This window comes from Epinephelus moara, chromosome 2, assembly GCF_006386435.1.
Source record: "Epinephelus moara isolate mb chromosome 2, YSFRI_EMoa_1.0, whole genome shotgun sequence".
Lineage (NCBI taxonomy): Eukaryota > Metazoa > Chordata > Actinopteri > Perciformes > Serranidae > Epinephelus > Epinephelus moara.
In genome coordinates this window covers 16,898,597-16,916,609 of record NC_065507.1, presented here as the reverse complement: position 1 = coordinate 16,916,609, position 18,013 = coordinate 16,898,597, and the positions used below count along the sequence as shown (strand labels likewise).

General features: G+C 41.2%; 1 protein-coding gene across 1 annotated transcript in view; it reads left to right on the top strand.

Moving 5' to 3' along the window:
- Positions 1-266: 266 nt before the first annotated feature.
- alkbh8 (alkB homolog 8, tRNA methyltransferase) overlaps positions 267-18,013 on the top strand; it is a 159,187-nt gene continuing 141,440 nt past the window's right edge. Inside the window, exons 1-12 of the mRNA XM_050075077.1 lie at positions 267-421; positions 1,205-1,338; positions 1,460-1,560; positions 1,697-1,828; positions 2,067-2,162; positions 2,339-2,443; positions 3,312-3,382; positions 6,883-6,989; positions 7,341-7,501; positions 9,035-9,309; positions 12,201-12,350; positions 13,525-14,312. Coding sequence (XP_049931034.1) covers positions 284-421; positions 1,205-1,338; positions 1,460-1,560; positions 1,697-1,828; positions 2,067-2,162; positions 2,339-2,443; positions 3,312-3,382; positions 6,883-6,989; positions 7,341-7,501; positions 9,035-9,309; positions 12,201-12,350; positions 13,525-14,202 — 2,148 coding nt within the window. The 5' untranslated portion in view covers positions 267-283 and the 3' untranslated portion in view covers positions 14,203-14,312. The remainder of the gene's footprint in view (positions 422-1,204; positions 1,339-1,459; positions 1,561-1,696; positions 1,829-2,066; positions 2,163-2,338; positions 2,444-3,311; positions 3,383-6,882; positions 6,990-7,340; positions 7,502-9,034; positions 9,310-12,200; positions 12,351-13,524; positions 14,313-18,013) is intronic.

Here is an 18,013-nt window from a genome sequence, read left to right as displayed (position 1 = left end):
AGTGTACATTTATTTAGCTATGTTTACATTTTATTATAAAATCCTGATGACTTCCTCTGTCCTTTTATTCACGTGATGCATGAAGCCTGGTGTATGTGTGATCAAAATAATTAAAAACAAGCTATAATCACATATTAATCCTACATGATGCCTTATATCAGAATGCTACATACAGTAAGCCATAAGGAGGAACTGAGCTGGTGCTACTCCCCTTGGAGAAGAACTGTCGGGAACTTTCAATGTTCAATGCTTGTTGCACCCGGACATAATAAAATGACGGACCATGGACGCTGGTGTGGAAAACAACGTGAAGGCAGTCAGGAGGAGTAAAGAGGACAAGAAAGTTCTTCGTAAACAGATTAAAGCCAGTCACACTCTGCTGAAACATGAAGGCATCACGACAGCATCGCAGCCTACAAAGGTAACGGAAATATAAACCGGAAGTGGCAACTGTCAGTGAACAGCTAACATGTAGCTTCTAGCTAATTCTTTTCAAATGTACTGATTTACAGCTATTACACGTAATGAATATAATTCAAAGTTTATTCACAGCTCATGTGAGTTTAATGTAGGTTTAATGGAGAACATATGCTACTGGCTGGCTAGCTAATTATCAGGTATTTAATATTAGCTTGTATCAACTGATTTTAGTGATATAGAATAATAATAATAGCAGTTAAGGCTTTAGAAGTGACTTCTTATTTGCCATCTTGCAACTGGGAAAGGTTTGCCAACCTGAAAAGATTGTACTGTGTCAGAGTGTGTCTCCAAACACAAGCCTGAATCAGTTTTAACAGTGAAGTCATATTTGCACAGGACATTTACTATGGTTTGTGGTATCCAAGGGCACATGACAACAGGAAATGGGTGACATAGAGATGACACTGGGCGAGAAGCAGGGTACACCCTGGACAGGTTGCTAGACTATCGCAGGGCTGACACATACAGGCTGAAAACCATTCATGCTCACATTCACTCCTATGGGCAATTTAGAGTCACCAATTAACCTGCATGTCTTTGGACTGTGGGAAGAAGCTGGAGTACCTGGAGAAAACCCACGCTGACACGGGGAGAACATGCAAACTCCACAATGGGTTCGATCCAGGAGCCCTCTTGCTGTGAGGTGACAGTGCTCACCACTTCGCCACTATGCCCCCAGTTTTGGATGTCAAAATCAACCAGTCTACCTCTGTCTCTTCCACAGAGTTTGGTGGTGGCTAATGGAGGCCTGGGGAACGGTGTTAGTCGAGAGGAGCTGTCTGCAGCGCTGAAAGAGATGGGAGAGGTGGACACACTGATCATGCCCCCTCAGAAGCCCTACGCTTTTGTCACATACAGGTACAGGTGCTGCGTGGACAGCATTATATAACACACAAGGAAATTATTTTAAATCTTTAAAACTTCCCTGGAAGATTTTGGTTTAAACCTCACACTGTTGTTATTGTTGTTCTGTTTACAGATCTGAGGAGAGTGCTCGGAAAGCTCACATCCACCTCAACGGGGAAAAGCTTCAATGCGGAGAGAGCAACGTTACACTCTACCTTAGTTACGTTGACTCAGGTACCTGCCTTAAACATTGACACCCACAATAACAACCATTTGATTTGTTTGTGGGCTTTGTGCTCTGGAAATCATGTCTGATCAGAAACATATTCCTGTAGCCAGTACTGTATGGTCTGTTAATGTGTGTATGCAGTTACGTGTAAAGAGGAGACAGCCATTCCTTTGCCAGAGGGATTAGTCTTGGTGGAGGATTTTGTGTCTCCGGAGGAAGAGAGTCTGCTGCTCGCTGCTATTGACTGGTCATCTACTAATGATGATGTCACTGGTGAGAGACTGCATAATGTATTCATCTGTTTGTGTTAGTTTTTTAAAATTCTGGCTCCAGTTGTTGTGTTGAACTTCTTGTTATCACCCAGGAACTTGATTGTAAGTTTTTAACATTGGCTGTAACATCAGTGTAACGAGTAGGCAGATTAGAGCAGTAGTAATGGAAAAAATTTGTTTGAAAAAAATGGCAGTGTTGGATCTTTAAAATCCACTAACTTCATTTTAATGCCTTACAGCTCAAAAAGCTCTGAAGCACAGAAGAGTCAAACATTATGGCTTTGAATTTCGCTACGACAACAACAATGTGGATAAGGATAAACCATTAGCTGCAGGTAAGCTTTCTTTTTTAAAAATCTAAATAGTTTTTCCTCACAATCAGGGTTTTATGGGTCATATTTTCATTAGTATTGCCGCCATTCCTATCTCTATCACAATAATATTTCAGTTACTGCTATGTCAGGAGGAAAAAGTGTCAGAGGAGCTTATGAGTGTGATTGTGTGTGTCTAGGTATTCCTCAGGAGTGTGTTCCTGTTCTGGAGCGATGTGTGAAGTGCAAACACATCAACATCATGCCAGACCAGCTGACTGTCAACCAGTATGAGGCTGGACAGGGTGAGTTATAGTGTTATCTATAATGACTCACTTCATGCGTTTCACAGGTTATCATCAAAGGTTATGTACACATGACTGACCACATGTGACAGCTAGTTAAAAAATAATGGAATGTTATTAAAAAATAGTTTATATTCTTGAATAAATCCCCAAAATATCAGTGTTTTCACCTTGGAGTGTTCCAGGAATCAGTATTTGGTGGCATGATTAGTGAATTCCTAATCAAAACCATATTGTCTGGTGAGCTGCAGGGTTTTAAAACAGACATGGAGTGACAAGGGGGCCTTGCAGAGAGCTGTGAAAACCAGACATGTAACAATACAGATGTTTATAATTTATTTAGGATCATTTATTCATCTCAGAGGCTGCAGCTACACTGTATGTGGTGAGAAAATCAAGTAAAAAACTGTGAGGAGGAGAGCAGACTTACTGTGTTTTCAGGCTGGTTAGTGAAACCACTCAGTTCAATGTTCTAACAAAATACATGCACACTTTATCGACGTTCCCCATAAGGTGGCAGCAAAACCTTTACAACGTGCAGCGATGATGGCTGATAAACATCATTGGTTTCTTTCAGCTGTTTGTTATAGATTTACAGTACAGGCAAACATTTTAGGGCTGAAATAAGGACGTTGAAAATTATTTTTTAAATTAATTACGCTCATGTTTTCAAGCTTCAGTACATAGAGTAAAGTTTATGATTAGATTTCTGAATGATTTGAGTGTCAGGCAGCACAAAAGCTTTGATGGTGTCCTTCAGAAATGCAAACAAGTTGAAGCTAAACATTTTTACATTTTGAAGAACCTTGATGCATTTCGATTTGTCTAACTATTTTAATTCTATGTGTATGTTTTATAATATTTTCAGGTATTCCTCCTCACGTGGACACTCACTCTGCCTTCGAGGACACCATCCTGTCACTGAGTCTGGGGGCAAAGGTAAGAAGTCAGTCCAGCATGTTGTGCATAAACATTTAACAAACTCCAGCTAATATTGTATGCAGAGAAATTCCCACCGCAGCCCTGTGGGTTGGTAATTTGCCCGTCCATTGAAGTCATCAATCAGCTTATGTAGCCAGTATCGACCGGTGGTGCTCAAGGTGCATTCATCAATAATTCAAAGGAAAGTTCTGCATTTGAAGATTAAAAAAGTGTTTGTTTAGAGAAAACAGTTTTCACAGTCGAGCATAAAACAGCAACACAAAGTTAGAAGGCGAGTGTAAGTGGAAATATAGTGCTGTCAGACATGTGTCTTTCTGTTTGTACGCCTTTCTGTGTCAGCGACTGATCAATCAAATTAAGCGTCACTTCACTGACCACTGTGATTCATCTGTCTCAGGGGGCACGACTGTTAGAGATGAGCGTGTGCAACAGTATGTTTGTCCTTGTGATTTAACTGAGAACATTTTGTCACCTCGCTCGCTACATCTCGTTCTTTTCTCCCTCTGACACACTTATATACTGTAACTGTGGCCTTCAGTTGATACAACATACAGTTAATGACTCCTCCAGAGGTGTCTCCCTGGTCGTGGACATTTTGTAAACAATTGATGAACGGAGGAGATACAGAGTTTTCTTTTTAACAGTGGGTTTTGTTTTGTCCTTGACTGCTCCAGGTGTGACTAGACTGTGTCACCTGGTACTGTGATGCTGGTTCAGTCTCTGCAGGGAGACGGCTGTAGATGAACACCCATCTGTCCCTGCTTGTCTGGAAAGCAGAGGCTCTATTAGCAATCCGCTGTCATCTGTCACAGCATCTGTCTCACACACGCAGACTGACAGACAGCATGTGTGTGTAGTGCAGTGTGTTCTTTGTTCTAGCTCTTCGGTGGTGATTTTGAGCTACAAAAAGTGTACAGTAGGCATATTATATCAGGTGCTTAGGGAAAAAGCAGACAGTGTGGCGTCAGCACACTCACTAACGATTGTTTTCATTGTCGATCATTTTCTCGATTAATTGGTTAGTTGTCTCGTCTATAAAATGTCAGAAAATAGTGTAGTGTTTCCCAAATCTCAAGATGATGTCCTTAAATGACTTTTTTGTCTTAACGCAAACATACTCAGTTTACTGTGACAGAGGAGTAAAGAAACCAAAACAGTATTCACATTTAAGAAACTAGAATCAGGGAATTCTGTTTTTTTTCCTTTAAAAAATTACTCATCCGAATTAGTTAGCAGTTGATTTAAGGAGTGTGAGGTGGATTGGCAGTTTGGCGTGGCATCTGCAGTGATGCAGGCACTGTTCTGGGCCATTGTGCTGAAGAGGGAGCTGAGCCGGAAGGTGAAGCTTTCGATGTACTGGTCCATCTACATCCCAACCCTCATCTATGGTCATGAGCTCTGGGTAATGGCAGAAAGAATGAGATCACGGATACAAGCAGCCGAAATGAATTTCCTCCGTGGGGTGCCTGGGCTCAGCCTTAGAGATAGGGTGAGGAGCTCTGACATGTGGAGGGAGCTCAGAGTAGAGCTGCTGCTCCTTCCGGTTGAAAGGGGTCAGTTGAGGTGGTTCACGCATCTGATCAGGATGCCTCCTGGGCACCGCCTGCTGGAGTTGTCCCGGGCACGTCCCACTGGTAGGAGGCCCCGAGGCAGACCCAGAACACGCTGGAGGGATTACATATCTCATCTGGCCTGGGAACGCCTTGGGGTCCCCCAGGAGGAGCTGGAATATGTTGCTGGGGAGAGGGACGTCTGGAAAACTTTGCTCGGCTTCGGATAAGCGGTTGAAAATGGATGGATGGACAATTAGAAAGAAAGATTGATTGAGCACAAGTATATTTTAACATGACTTCCTCATTGGGTAATTCTCGACAGTTGGGGGGATCACCAGAGGCCTTACAATACAATATTATCATGACACTAAAGTTACGTTACAATATTATTGCGATTGTAAACATTTTGTGATATGCTGAGTATTGCGATAACATACGTTCCAATATGTTGTGATTTATTACCTTTTTTTCAACTGCAAATTATGTCCCCAAAGCAAAACTTTGCCAACACCTGTTTTATCTAATAGGATAAAGTTTTCAGTCTGTCACATCAGCCATTTTTTTTGTAGCAGCAAAAGGTTTCAAGTGGACTGAAAAGGCAATTGATTTATTATTCTGGTAGCTGAGCAAAACTTAGATTTGTATTTGCACTTTGCAGTGTATTGATACAATATTACCATGCAAAATATTGCAGTATGATGCTGTGTTGATTATTTACCCCACCCCTACTTGACGCCAAGAGGACTTCATCTGATTCAACTCCCATGTTGAGCTCGTCCATCAATACCTCAACACGCACAGATCAAATTATGTGCAATATTTACAACACAAAACTCAGAGACACAGTGTCCGTTACATTGATCAATACAGTGAAATAAAATATTCCAAAACCCAAAAGCAAGATTCACTGAATATGGTGATGTAATGATTATATAGAGAGTATATTAAATAACATATTTCGGAAACTGTTTGGAGATGTGATACAAGAGGAGTAAAGCTTGTGTGTGTGTGTGTGTGTGTGTGTGTGTGTGTGTGTGTTCGTGTGTGTTCGTGTGTGCGTGCATGCGTGTGCGTGTGTGAGAGAGAATGATGGATAGTCTTGTAGTAAAGTGCAGCTGCCAGCATCACCATTGATTTAGTCACATTCCACCAGTTTCATTGATTGGCTAATACTCCTCGGATGGGAACAGCACAGTCCTGCCTGTCGTGTGTGTGTGTGTGTGTGTGTGTGTGTGTGTGTGTGAGAGACAGAGAGTGAGAGACAGAGAGAGATTTTCAGATGTGGTTTCAGGCAAAGATCAGATAATTTGCTGGGGTTGCATGTACATCACTCTCTCACAATAATACACAAACACTTATCTGTCTGTCACACACACAGATGCACACACACATGCATGCAAACGCACACACACACACACACACACACCCGCCCCTACTTCACAAAATCCAATTTTCCCGCTGTCAGAAGTTGGAGGGATGCAGTTTGAAATCGTGTAGATGTAATTTCCCAGCAGAGCTCATGCTGTTATGTGCTGTAAGGAAGCATCAGGATCAAACACCAACGCTGGGGTGGAGATGTGTCTGCTGGTTGTTAGTGAGGGAGCAAGCAGAGTGTGTGCAGTCACGCTGGGTGACGTCACGCAAATCTGTTGAGTAAAAGGAAGTAATTCAGCACAGTAATACTGCATGAACAATAACTATACATACTCACTTTACTACTACTAATACTCAAGTTGCTGCTGGGAGACTCAACATTTCCTTATTTTGCTGCTTCACAAAAACGTTTATACATAACAACGTTTTATAGAGAACTGAAAGTTGTATCCTACTGCTGTGTGTGTGTGTGTGTGTGTATGTGTGTGTGTGTGTGTGAGAGAGAGTGATTTTCTCAGTGTTCATATGAATGGTCCATACTTTCTTATTTTTGCGTGTGTTTTGCTACAGACGGTGATGGAGTTTCGTCACCCCAGTGGTCGTCTTGTTGCTGTGGTGTTGCCTGGACGCAGCCTCCTGGTGATGAGGGGAGAGAGCAGATACCTGTGGACCCACGGGTGAGCCGACTGTGTCAGATGCATCAGTCTTCTTCTAGGAGTCAGTTCATCTTGACGTGAGCTTTAGGTCGATCCACAGGAGGAGTGACAGGGCTTTTCTTCCTCGATTACATTGTAGTAGAGCTCAGAAAAACAGAATTTATTGACGTTTCTCTGGGCTTCAATAGAGTCTGTCTGTGGGCTTTCCCCCCACATTTTTAATCCCCTCACACATGAGGATCAAACCGATGACAGGCTCGGGCTTTTGTTACATCCTTCTGGTGCTCACACAAAGTACACCGACTTTACAGCTGCTATCAGTTTGTTTAAGCTAGTCAACAACAAGCACAACTGTCTCTTATCTTCTCTCAGGATAACTCCTCGGAAGTTTGACACAGTGCCGGCCTGCGACCCACAATCCCTTGCTCATACAACGCCTGACCTCGGGACTCACAGCAATCTCACTCTGAGCAAGAGGGGCACCCGTACTTCTTTCACTTTCCGCAAGATCAGACATGAACCCTGCTGTTGTGGTAAGAATCTGCACAATAAAACACTTGGTGTTTGATAACACAAGAGTGCACTGGGCTGTTGATACTGTAATTTTACACACAACATGTACTGCACATCTGTCCATCTTGTGAGCGGGATCCCTCCTCAGTTGCTCTGTTTGAGGTGTCTTCCATATTTTTTCCTTGTTACAGGTTTTTTGCGGGAGTTTTCCGTACCTGCTGTGAGGCTAAAAGGACAGACAGTGTAAATATTTTAAAGCCCTCTAAGGCAGTTGTGAGTTGTGATATTGGGCTATAAAAATAAAATTGAATTGACTAATACAAATGAAACTTTAGGTTGCCTTGAATAATATAATCAGTTGCTTTTTCAGTCCACCAGATCCGTTTTGCTGCTCCAAAAAGTGCCTGAAGTGAGATGAACAGACTGAAAACTTTATCTTTGGGGACATAATTAACAGTTGGAAAAAGGCAATAAATCATAATATATCACAATACATTTTACTGCAATACTCAGTATATCGCAACATATTTAAAATCGCAACAGTATTGTATCGCGACTTAAGTATCATGATAATATCGTATCGTGGATCCTCTGGTGATTCCCACCCCTATTTATATAGTACATTTCATACGAGAGATGCAGCCCGAAGTTCTTAACGATAAAATAAAGGCGCAACACATTGAAACAAGGGCAAACAGACAGAAAACTTAGACAGTACAATGAAAGTAGATCATATATGCAAGTGCAAGTATAAAAAACAGAGAGCAGAAAGAATATGGTGCCACCTGGAGATACATACACAAACTGTTTTCCCTCCTGCCATCGGAAAGAGGCACCAGAGCATCTCTGCCACATCCTGCAGAATGCTTTAAAGCTTCTACCCACAAGCTATCAGGATTATTAACAAACTGTGTCTCCTGCTGTGTCAACATCGAACTAAACACTGCATCGGTGGACCTGTGTTGCACTGAGCACTTTAAATTTGTCGCACCTTTTACTTGAATGACTGTGCAGCTATATGTGTGCTGCACCTGTACTTTTATTTCTTGTTCTTAACCAAGGTTTTTAGATCTAGTGTTAGAAGAGTTTTAAATATACGTAGATAGTTTTTTAAAAACATATATGTATGTATATGTATATATATATATGTTGTTCTTTTCTGGTGACCTGCTGAGGGCTGGGATAACAGTATTTCGTCATTTTTATGTTCGCAGATACATAAGAAAAATGACAAACTGATTCTTAAATCTTGAATAATTAAGTCAAATGATTTATTTAAAAAAACCCCAGCAAAAACAAGGTCTGTCACAAACCATTAAAAGCTTTAAAAACAATTAAAATAACCGTAAAATCTATTCTAAAAGATACTGGGAACTAATGGGGTGCAGCTGAAACAGGGCTAATAACTCTTTTTTTATTTTAGGGCAAAAACCCCTCTTCAGGCTAAATTCTGCCCTGAATCCTCCTGTTTATCACCTGTAGAATAAATATGATGCACAGTCTGGTGGAAACGTCTGTCTTACAGTTCGACTCCTTCCTTCTCCTCTCTCCAGCCTTCCCCTCTGCCTGTGACAGTCAGGGAGCTCCCTCAGCACCCTCTCCGCCGTCTCCTCCCTCACTACCCTGTTGCCATGCCGACGCAGCCCTCCTGGAGGAGGAGTACGTGCACCGGGTGTACGACGCCATCGCCTCCCACTTCAGCAGCACCCGGCACTCCCCCTGGCCTCGCGTCTGCGACTTCCTGTCGTCACTCCCACCTGCCAGCGTGCTGGCTGATGTGGGCTGTGGAAACGGGAAATACCTGGGTGTCAACCCAGAGGTGATTGCAGTGAGTGTCATCGTGTGTTTCCATAATGTCTGTAATTCTGTCATACTTTACTGATCCCTGCGGGGACATTTCCTTTTCCATTTCGTTTTTATTGCCACTGCTTCTTAGATTATGGCTACTGTAAAATGCCACACAACTTCATAAGTCAATTATGTACAGAAACATGGCATCGCTGCAGGGGCTGTTTCACATACAGTCAGCAAAGTGGCTGCAGCACAGACCGCAAACAAATGAGGTGGAACGCCTCTGCTGCTTCTTCATAGATAGTAGGGACTCTGACAGATTCAGACGGACATGATGGCAGAGGCCTGTGTCATGATCAGTGTGATGGAGATGAGCCTGACACATCCAATAACCCTAATAACCATACATCATAATGGTACATGGACAAGCCACGAGGTTAGTCCTTGTCCAAGTGACCGTTCCAACCATTGTTGCAAACCACACTTCAATGCAGAGGTTGAAATATATTTTGGTAAGGCTTTTAAAATAGTTCAACATTTTGGAAAATCTTCTTGTTTGTTTGTAGATGAGATTTAGATGAGAAGACTAACCACTTCCAAGAGAAAAAAATTACACCCATCAGCATCTTTTTAGACATCACTGATCTTCTTTATTTAACACATACACAAAAATGTAAAATCAACAATTTATGGTTTTAAGGGGGCTACCTTCTGGAAGTGGGGATGCATGACAATATCGGCACATCATCATCCTCTTGGCAGATAAGAACTGTCAAATGAGATATCAGCATCGGCCTGAAATGAACTTTTCTGCCAAATATGACAGGTCGATGAGATGACACTTTAAATATACAACTTTAATTAGTCTAAATAGGTCAGATTTGCCCTGGTTGTGGCTATTGTCAGGAGTGTCTCAGGGAGAGCGTTATCTAAGCCTGGTAAAGTAGGATGTATTTTACAGTTTTGTTTGAAAATGTTACATAAAAATGAATATGGCATGCTTTACATATGTTATTTTACATGTTATCTCAAGAACGCCTTGAGGTAACTTCCTCAAATTTGGCACAAACATCCACTTAAACTTACGGTGAATTGATTAGATTGTGGTGGTCAGAGTTCACTGTGACTTTGTGTCCATCTCATTTTGTGAACATGACCATTGACCATTTGGTGGTCGAAGGTGAATAGTCAAAGTCACTGTGACCTCACAGAACATGTTTGTGGCCATAACTCAAAATTTCATATGTTGATTATGACAAAACTTCACACAATTGTCTAATAGGATACAGTGATGAAGTGATGACATTTAATATCCAAAAGGTCAGCTGCACTGTGACATCATAATGTTTTGCGGGAACACTTTCAACATTGTTTAAGATCATATCTCAGGAGCAGAAGAGGAAACATTTGGTCAGATGCTGAATCACAGACACTAATCGTGGGTGTCCACTTTGAATCTGTGATGATTGTATATATTGTCTGTGCTGCTGGGGGAAGATGTGTGTGAAGCATCCATGTTTTCACGGATTCAGACTGTAAGTGCAGCTTGAAGAGTTTGTGGAGGCGCACATCCACAAGGCACTAATTCTAGTTTCTGTTTGGAGAGAGGCAGGTTCACTGTTAATGCGAAGAAAGGCTAAACTTATTCCAACTTCAGCTCTGTACTTAACTTAAATTCATATTCAATTGTATCATCTCACCCTCAGAAATAAGGCATATACTGTAAGCTACATCTTGCAGTAGCTTTAAATAAAGCCTCTTGCAAGATGTAGTTTTAAAAAAAATCAGATGTTTGCATCATTCCACTTTGCTTGGGCAAGAAGCTGCTGTTTCTTTACTCACCTCCCTGTGTGAGTCTGACTGGTCATGTGAATAGTGATGCTTTGGTTTAACAGTAAGTCATATTGTTCACATGAGGGCAGATATCTGTCATCAGTTAGTAGCTAGTTTGTTTTTGACATGAATAAACATCATCTCTCATTTACAATGAGCTGAATAAACCACAGTGATGCACCTAGGGATGATATCCTCGGTGCTGAGGCCTGTGTTGCTCTTCTGATTTCTGCTGGCTGTCATTGTTTGTATTAGCTCAGTTTCCATGGCAATATCCTACATTTTCTGTTTACGTATGCACACTGGGATGTTCATGTTTGGGATTTGGAGGTGCGTGTAAGCAGCTTATCCTGACTCAGACCGTAACCGTGATAAATCATTACTGAGAACACTGTGATCATGCAGGTCACACACACACACACACACACACACACACACACACACACACACACACACACACCAACTTTCTGGGTTGAATCTGCTGTTTTTCTCTCCTGAATCTGTTTCATTCGCTCTGCACTTTCTCTCTGTCCTCTCTGCGTTTCCCTCTCTCCTCTCATTCTCTCTCCCGTCGCAGATTAACACTGTTAACCCTCCCAGTTTCAACTGAAATGAAAAAGCTCGACCTTTGTGTGTTTGAATGTCAGTAACAGATTGAGTGTGCATGTATTTCTCACCATCTCTTATCGCCGCTGTCTCTTTTGGGAGTAGGTCATAAGAAGCTTGATTGAATCACTCCCTGAGACTAAATGTGTTGGAAATGATCATTACTGTCACGCAGTCACCACCCTCCTTTCCTCTCTGCATTTTGCATTTCCTTCCAGCTTCCCTAAGCCATACTTCTCTCCACTTACTGCATTTCTTTGTTTTGTATTTCACTTCTATCCACTTCCTTCATTCTCTGTATTTAATCTAACTCTAGTAGGGTCAAATTAAAAGTTAAGAATCCATTCGTACATTCAGCTAAGAATGTAACTTTCATCAGTGGTCTAGTTTGGACCTCTTTGTTCTACGGTACCTGTATGTCTACCTGTACCTGTACCTGTATCTGTATCTGCTTCTTATTATGTGTCTCTGTGTGTTTTGTCTCTTCAGGTTGGCTGTGACCGTAGCAGCGCTCTTGTCCAAATCTGTGCAGAGAGGGGTTTCCAGGCGTTCGTATCTGATGCTCTCAGCGTCCCTCTGCGATCAGCCTCCTGTGACGTCTGCATCTCTATAGCTGTCATACACCACTTCTCCACACAGGTATGCATCACTAGCTTGTTCACCGGCCACTTGAACTCATACTCATACTATACCAACGCCCAGGAACTGCTGGAGGTTTTTTAGGATCTCAGGAACTTTACCACAGTTTCAACTACAGGAAGCATTTTTAAGTTTTGGCTACTGGGCATAGATCCAAATTTAGGACAAAGCCCTTATCTCTCAGATTTGTACTTTTAAAGGGTCAGGTACCGTTAGGGTGGAGATTGTGGCGCTGAACGGCACTGATTAGAATTTGGTGAAATTGTTCTTGTTGTATTATTCACAAGGTGTTTTTTGCAATGAAATTGTGAGACCAACTGAAAATTGCAAAAATAGTATAATTTGTTTGTGTAATTAATTTAAAATTGAAGGCAGCTTGTTCCAGTAAGAATTATACTGCACTAACATTACCACTAACCGTGTATATTTAAACTCACCTTGATTCTTTTAGCATCTTAAATAGGTCTGGAAGCAACAGCCTCTGTCATGGTGATTCATCTGGTCTGTTGTCAGAGTGATTCAGCCATTGTCCAGCTGTATTTTGCGGTAGAAAAATGCTTGTCAGTCAATGATTTTTGTTTGTGTTCCACCACAGCATTGCACACAATGCAAAGCGGTTTATCTGCGCTTTCGTACAGAACATCAGGGAACTGCCTTGAAGGTTTTTAGCAGTAAATTTTGTTAGTAAATGTGAGACATTTGTGTCACACATATCTGCATTTTCACAACTAAAAACAAGGAAGTGAGATTGGTGATGTTGTGCAGGGGACTGCTATGATTGGTTAAACTCACCAGTAACTACAATGATTGGTCAAATTTGCAGGAAAGTTGCGATGACTGGACAAAATTGCAAGGTTGCAAAGAATTTACAGGGTTTGGTCTAATTTGTGTTTGCAATCGCAACATCCTGGAAGGGCTGAATAGTTTTAAGATAAGAAATTATTACTACTCTCATTAATATAAGTATATAAAGAAATACTTATGTTGTCAGTATTAGTTTATGCCTCAAAGCAAGCAGTTGTTTATTATTTACTAAGGGATTTGCCCAACCATCACATTCGAACACAAACTTATGCTAATGTCTGGTCTTTGAGTTAGCTAATGAGTTCCTAGAGTGAGGAGTATGTGATAGAAATGGTCCAATACATAGTTTGCCTGTGTGTTTGGGTTGTAGGAGCGTCGGCTGGCAGCAGTGAAGGAGCTGGTGAGACTTCTGAAGCCTGGAGGTCGAGCGCTCATCTACGTTTGGGCTTTTGAACAAGAGTACAACAAGCAGAAGTCCAAGTACCTCAAAGACCAGAACAAAGAGCATCCTGAGAACCACATCTCCACTGAGAACACACCAGGAGACAGCCATGGACCTCGCGGGACTTATGGCAAACTTAGCGTGCACACCAACCGCACAGCCTTCAACACCAAGGACCTGTTGGTTCCCTGGCACCTGAAAGACGGGAAGAAACGAGTGGAGGAAGAGTCAGGAGAGGGTGGGAAGAAGGATAAGAGGAAAGAGAAGTCCAAAAAGACTTCAGGGAACACTTGCTCAGACTGTAATTCGAGTTCCAAATTAGACTCTACGCTTGACCCCAGTCCTGACTCCAGCATGTCCTCTGGATCAGGCCTTGACACCTGTGATGCCACTCACAGCCCAGACTCCAAACCTAGTCCAAGCGGTGACACAAGCAAGACCTCTGCTCTGAAGTCTGAGAGCAGCCCAGCGCCTGTTTTTCACCGCTATTACCACGTGTTCCAGCAGGGGGAGCTGGAGCAGCTGTGTGGTCAGGTGACTGGAGTCAAGGTGCAGAGCAGCTACCATGATCAGGGAAACTGGTGTGTTATATTAGAGAAGGACTGACACACTTATAATTTAGGATGTAACTAATTTAGTTACATCACACATATTCTAACTAGTGTAAACAAAGAATAAATTACAGGATCTTTTATTTATTAAAATGCAAAAAGGTAGTGCCATTAAATAAATTCACTGATTTTACAAAATGCTTGCCTTTGTTGTGCTCTTACTTCTTGCATCATTCCCAGAAAAGTTTAACAGTGACACAGCCTGAACAGCCCTACAGTCCACTAGTGCTGAAAATTAATGTAAATAAATAAACCTAGAGTTTGAGGAGAATGTTAAAAAGCAAATTGTAAACATACTCTGGTTCTGTGTATCGCAATGATACAAACAAGGCTTTCTGCGAGTCTCCAGACTGCACACATTGTACAGTGGGCTGCCAACAATAATCTTAATCTCACTGCTTTGCATCTTCCACTATCTTTGACCTCAGTGTCTGCTCTCAATTCACTGAGCAGTAACTAAGCTATAAACGGCGTGTGCCTGACCTTTTCAAGTTAAAGGGCGAATGTGTAACATGGCATTTCAGGCTGTGGGGGGATTTGTTCACATTCATGAAGCAGAGTTTATATATATATATTTTTTCTTTTCAAACGTGTCTGATAGAGGTAGCACCTCTGATAAATTATTGTCCAAGCATGTATTGTTAAAAAAGGTTAATGTGCAGCACTTCATTGTAGCAGAAAACCCTAACCAGGGACCGGGGTCGCAAATGAGTCTTGGTTACAAAGCCTATATGCAATACACCTGTGACCTGGTACAGTGTTTCTGCATTGTTTCTGATAAACGCATAAATAAAGTAAAATATGTTTGACGTCACAGTCCTTGTTAATGCCAGACATGTTTACTAAATAGAGAAGGGTGTACTGGAAGTTTAAACACATTTTATTTGAGTTGTAGCAGTGCCTTTTCTTCTCAGTAAGATAACTTTTGCCAGCATGAACCACACAGTCACTAATCTAATCTAAAAATTCACTTGCACACAACTTAAGATGTAAAGGCAGAATTTATTCTTTTATGTTAAATAAGGATTTAATTTAACTGAAATAACAGTTTTTATGTTGCTAGTTGATTTTAGTGTTGGATTAACTGATGATCAGTCAATACTGTGTTTCAGTTTAGACGATGTAGTCAGTAAGGTTGTCAAAAGTATTGATACTCTGATACTTTTTTGATGCCACATGTTTGAAACTATGTTATTTACACATCAGTATCAACAAAACAACAGATCTACAATCAGATTTTCAACCTAAATGTGTCAAAGGGGTAAACGATATATGAGTTAACACTGATTCAAAAAGCTTTCCGTTCTAGTACTCCTTGATCTAATTGCAGCCTTTGATACTGTTGACTATGGAATCCTACTGAGCAGACTTGAAAACTGGGTTGGTCTCTCAGGATTGGTTCTAACGTGCATGGCTTAAATTGCTGACTGACCAGGAGTTCTCTGTTTTTCTGGATGACTACTACTCAGAGAAAACAAACACAACCTGCAGGGTCCCTCAAGACCCTATGCAATGAGACTGCGGATACAAGCTGCCGAAATGAGTTTCCTCAGAAGGGTGGCTAAGCTCAGCCTTAGAGATAGGGTAAGGAACTCAGACATCCAGAGGGAGCTCGGAGTAGAGCTGCTGTTCCTTCGTGTCGAAAGTGGTTAGTTGAAGTGGTTCAGGCATATCTCATCTGGCCTTGAAACATCTCGGAGTCCAGGAGGAGCTGGAAAGCGTTGCTTGGAAGAGGGACGTCTGGAATACTCTGCTCAGCCTGCTGCCCCCACAACCCGGCTTCAGATAAGTGGTTACAAATGGATGGATATTCCTTCAACTTGTCGGGTTGCATAGCTATGCTGATGACACCCAATTATACATTTCAGTAACCCTAGATGATTTTAACCCCACTGATATGTTAGCACAATGTTTATTATGTCACAAAGCTTCCTACAGCCTGAATTAAGACAAGATGAATATCATAATAGTCGGGGCAAAAATACAGAGAGAGCAATTATCTCTACACGGTTAGTCATTAGTTCTTCAGACCAAGGACCAGGTCCGAAACCTTGGGGTTATCTTGGATTCTGACCTCAGTTATGAATCTCTCATTAGAAATAACACAAGCTGTCATTTTATCAGCTTAGAAACATTGCTAAGGTTAGGCTGTTTCTGTTTAATGCTCTCTTGTTTGGTCGACCAAAAACAGCTGCTGGCTGTGTATGAGTTCAGAACGCAGCAGCCAGAATACTGACAGTGAGCACATATAACTCCTATTTTAAAGTCAATGTAGGTACATTAAAGTAGGCCAAGAGTTTATCACTCTTTCAGTCTTGCACTCACACACATTCACCAACTACATCCTATTAAGATAAGTTTTACCAGACGGCTGTAAAGACAGAATGAATTGTAGGATAATGGGGTATTGATGGCAGCCGAGTGTAGCGCAGTTATTTGTTGTGGACCCTCGGTGGCAGGTCGGTAATTGGTCAGCGGCTCCCGGTAAATTACCCCTGTGGCTCCTCAATCCTCCGGGGCCCACACAGACAAACACACTGAGGTGCTGAGGTGAGAGATTGTCTGGTGACTTTTATTGACAGTGGTTTATTGATTACGGTGAAGCAGCCTGCTGCGTGTGTGTGTGTGTGTGTGTGTGTCTCTGTGTGTGTGTTGTTGAGTCTGTCGCTTGACATTTGGAGTGATAATTAAAATTTAAAGGTGTTCCTCCCCCAGGTATAGCACATTGATTTAACACGCTACAAGACATTTTAAATCTTCAGCTCGCAGGAAGCAAGATACATGTATACTGAAATAATGTTATACTTCCTCCCCTGACGCATTAGTGGTGTGTATGATTTTGCAGCACTGAAAAGTGAATGTAATATAATATACTGACTTTAATAAGAACATAAGGAAAGGTCCGTTGTGTACTAAATAATTCCAAGGAGAGATGTAATAGCATAAAATGAATGTGGGTTTTAACCAGAAGTATGGAGGTACCACAGTGTTTAAATGAACTGGGCTCATTCTAACTAAGGGAAATCTTAATGCTACAGTATTTATTTCAGACAATAGGGTCCTTTAATTTCGTGGCAAGAGTTTGGGGAAGTTTCTGTCTTGTTTCAACATGACAATACCAGCTTACACAAAACAAGCTCCAGAAGAAAATGTTTTATTTCGGTTTGGTGTGGAGGAACTTGAGCAGCCTGCACTAAGCTCTGACCTCTATGCCTTTGGTATGAAGCAGAAAAACAAGAGTGGGGGCTGTTATAGCAAAATATAAATGCTGATGGTTTTGGATAAAGATGTTGTGCAGTCTTGTAATTTTACAGTTACTACTGTTACTATGTTATTTCTGTCTCTGGATACAACATTTATTGAGATTAAGTGTATTTACATTTATACTCAAAGTTAGAAATCAAATAGAAGCAGAATTTACATTTAATAAATGTAGAAATATATTTAGACATGATTTTATATCCCCCAAAATATAAGACTATACACACATGCACTTGTACATTCACACTCATGTATATTCATTTACAAATGCAGCAATACACCTATTACAACCATGCATACGTTAATGTAATGATTAAAAAAAATTGCAAACATCATCAAATTCTTAAAATTCTCTCTCTCTCTCTCTCTATCTCTCTCTCTCTCTATCTATCTATCTATCTATCTATCTATATATATATAGATATATGTAACTAAAAAAACCCATTTGTCTTGTTTTGTTGGGTTTTTGAAGAAACCAAACATCCCATTTCCCCAAATCTTCAAAAGTCTCAGCAGAATTTCTTGCTGTCAGAACAATGTCAAAA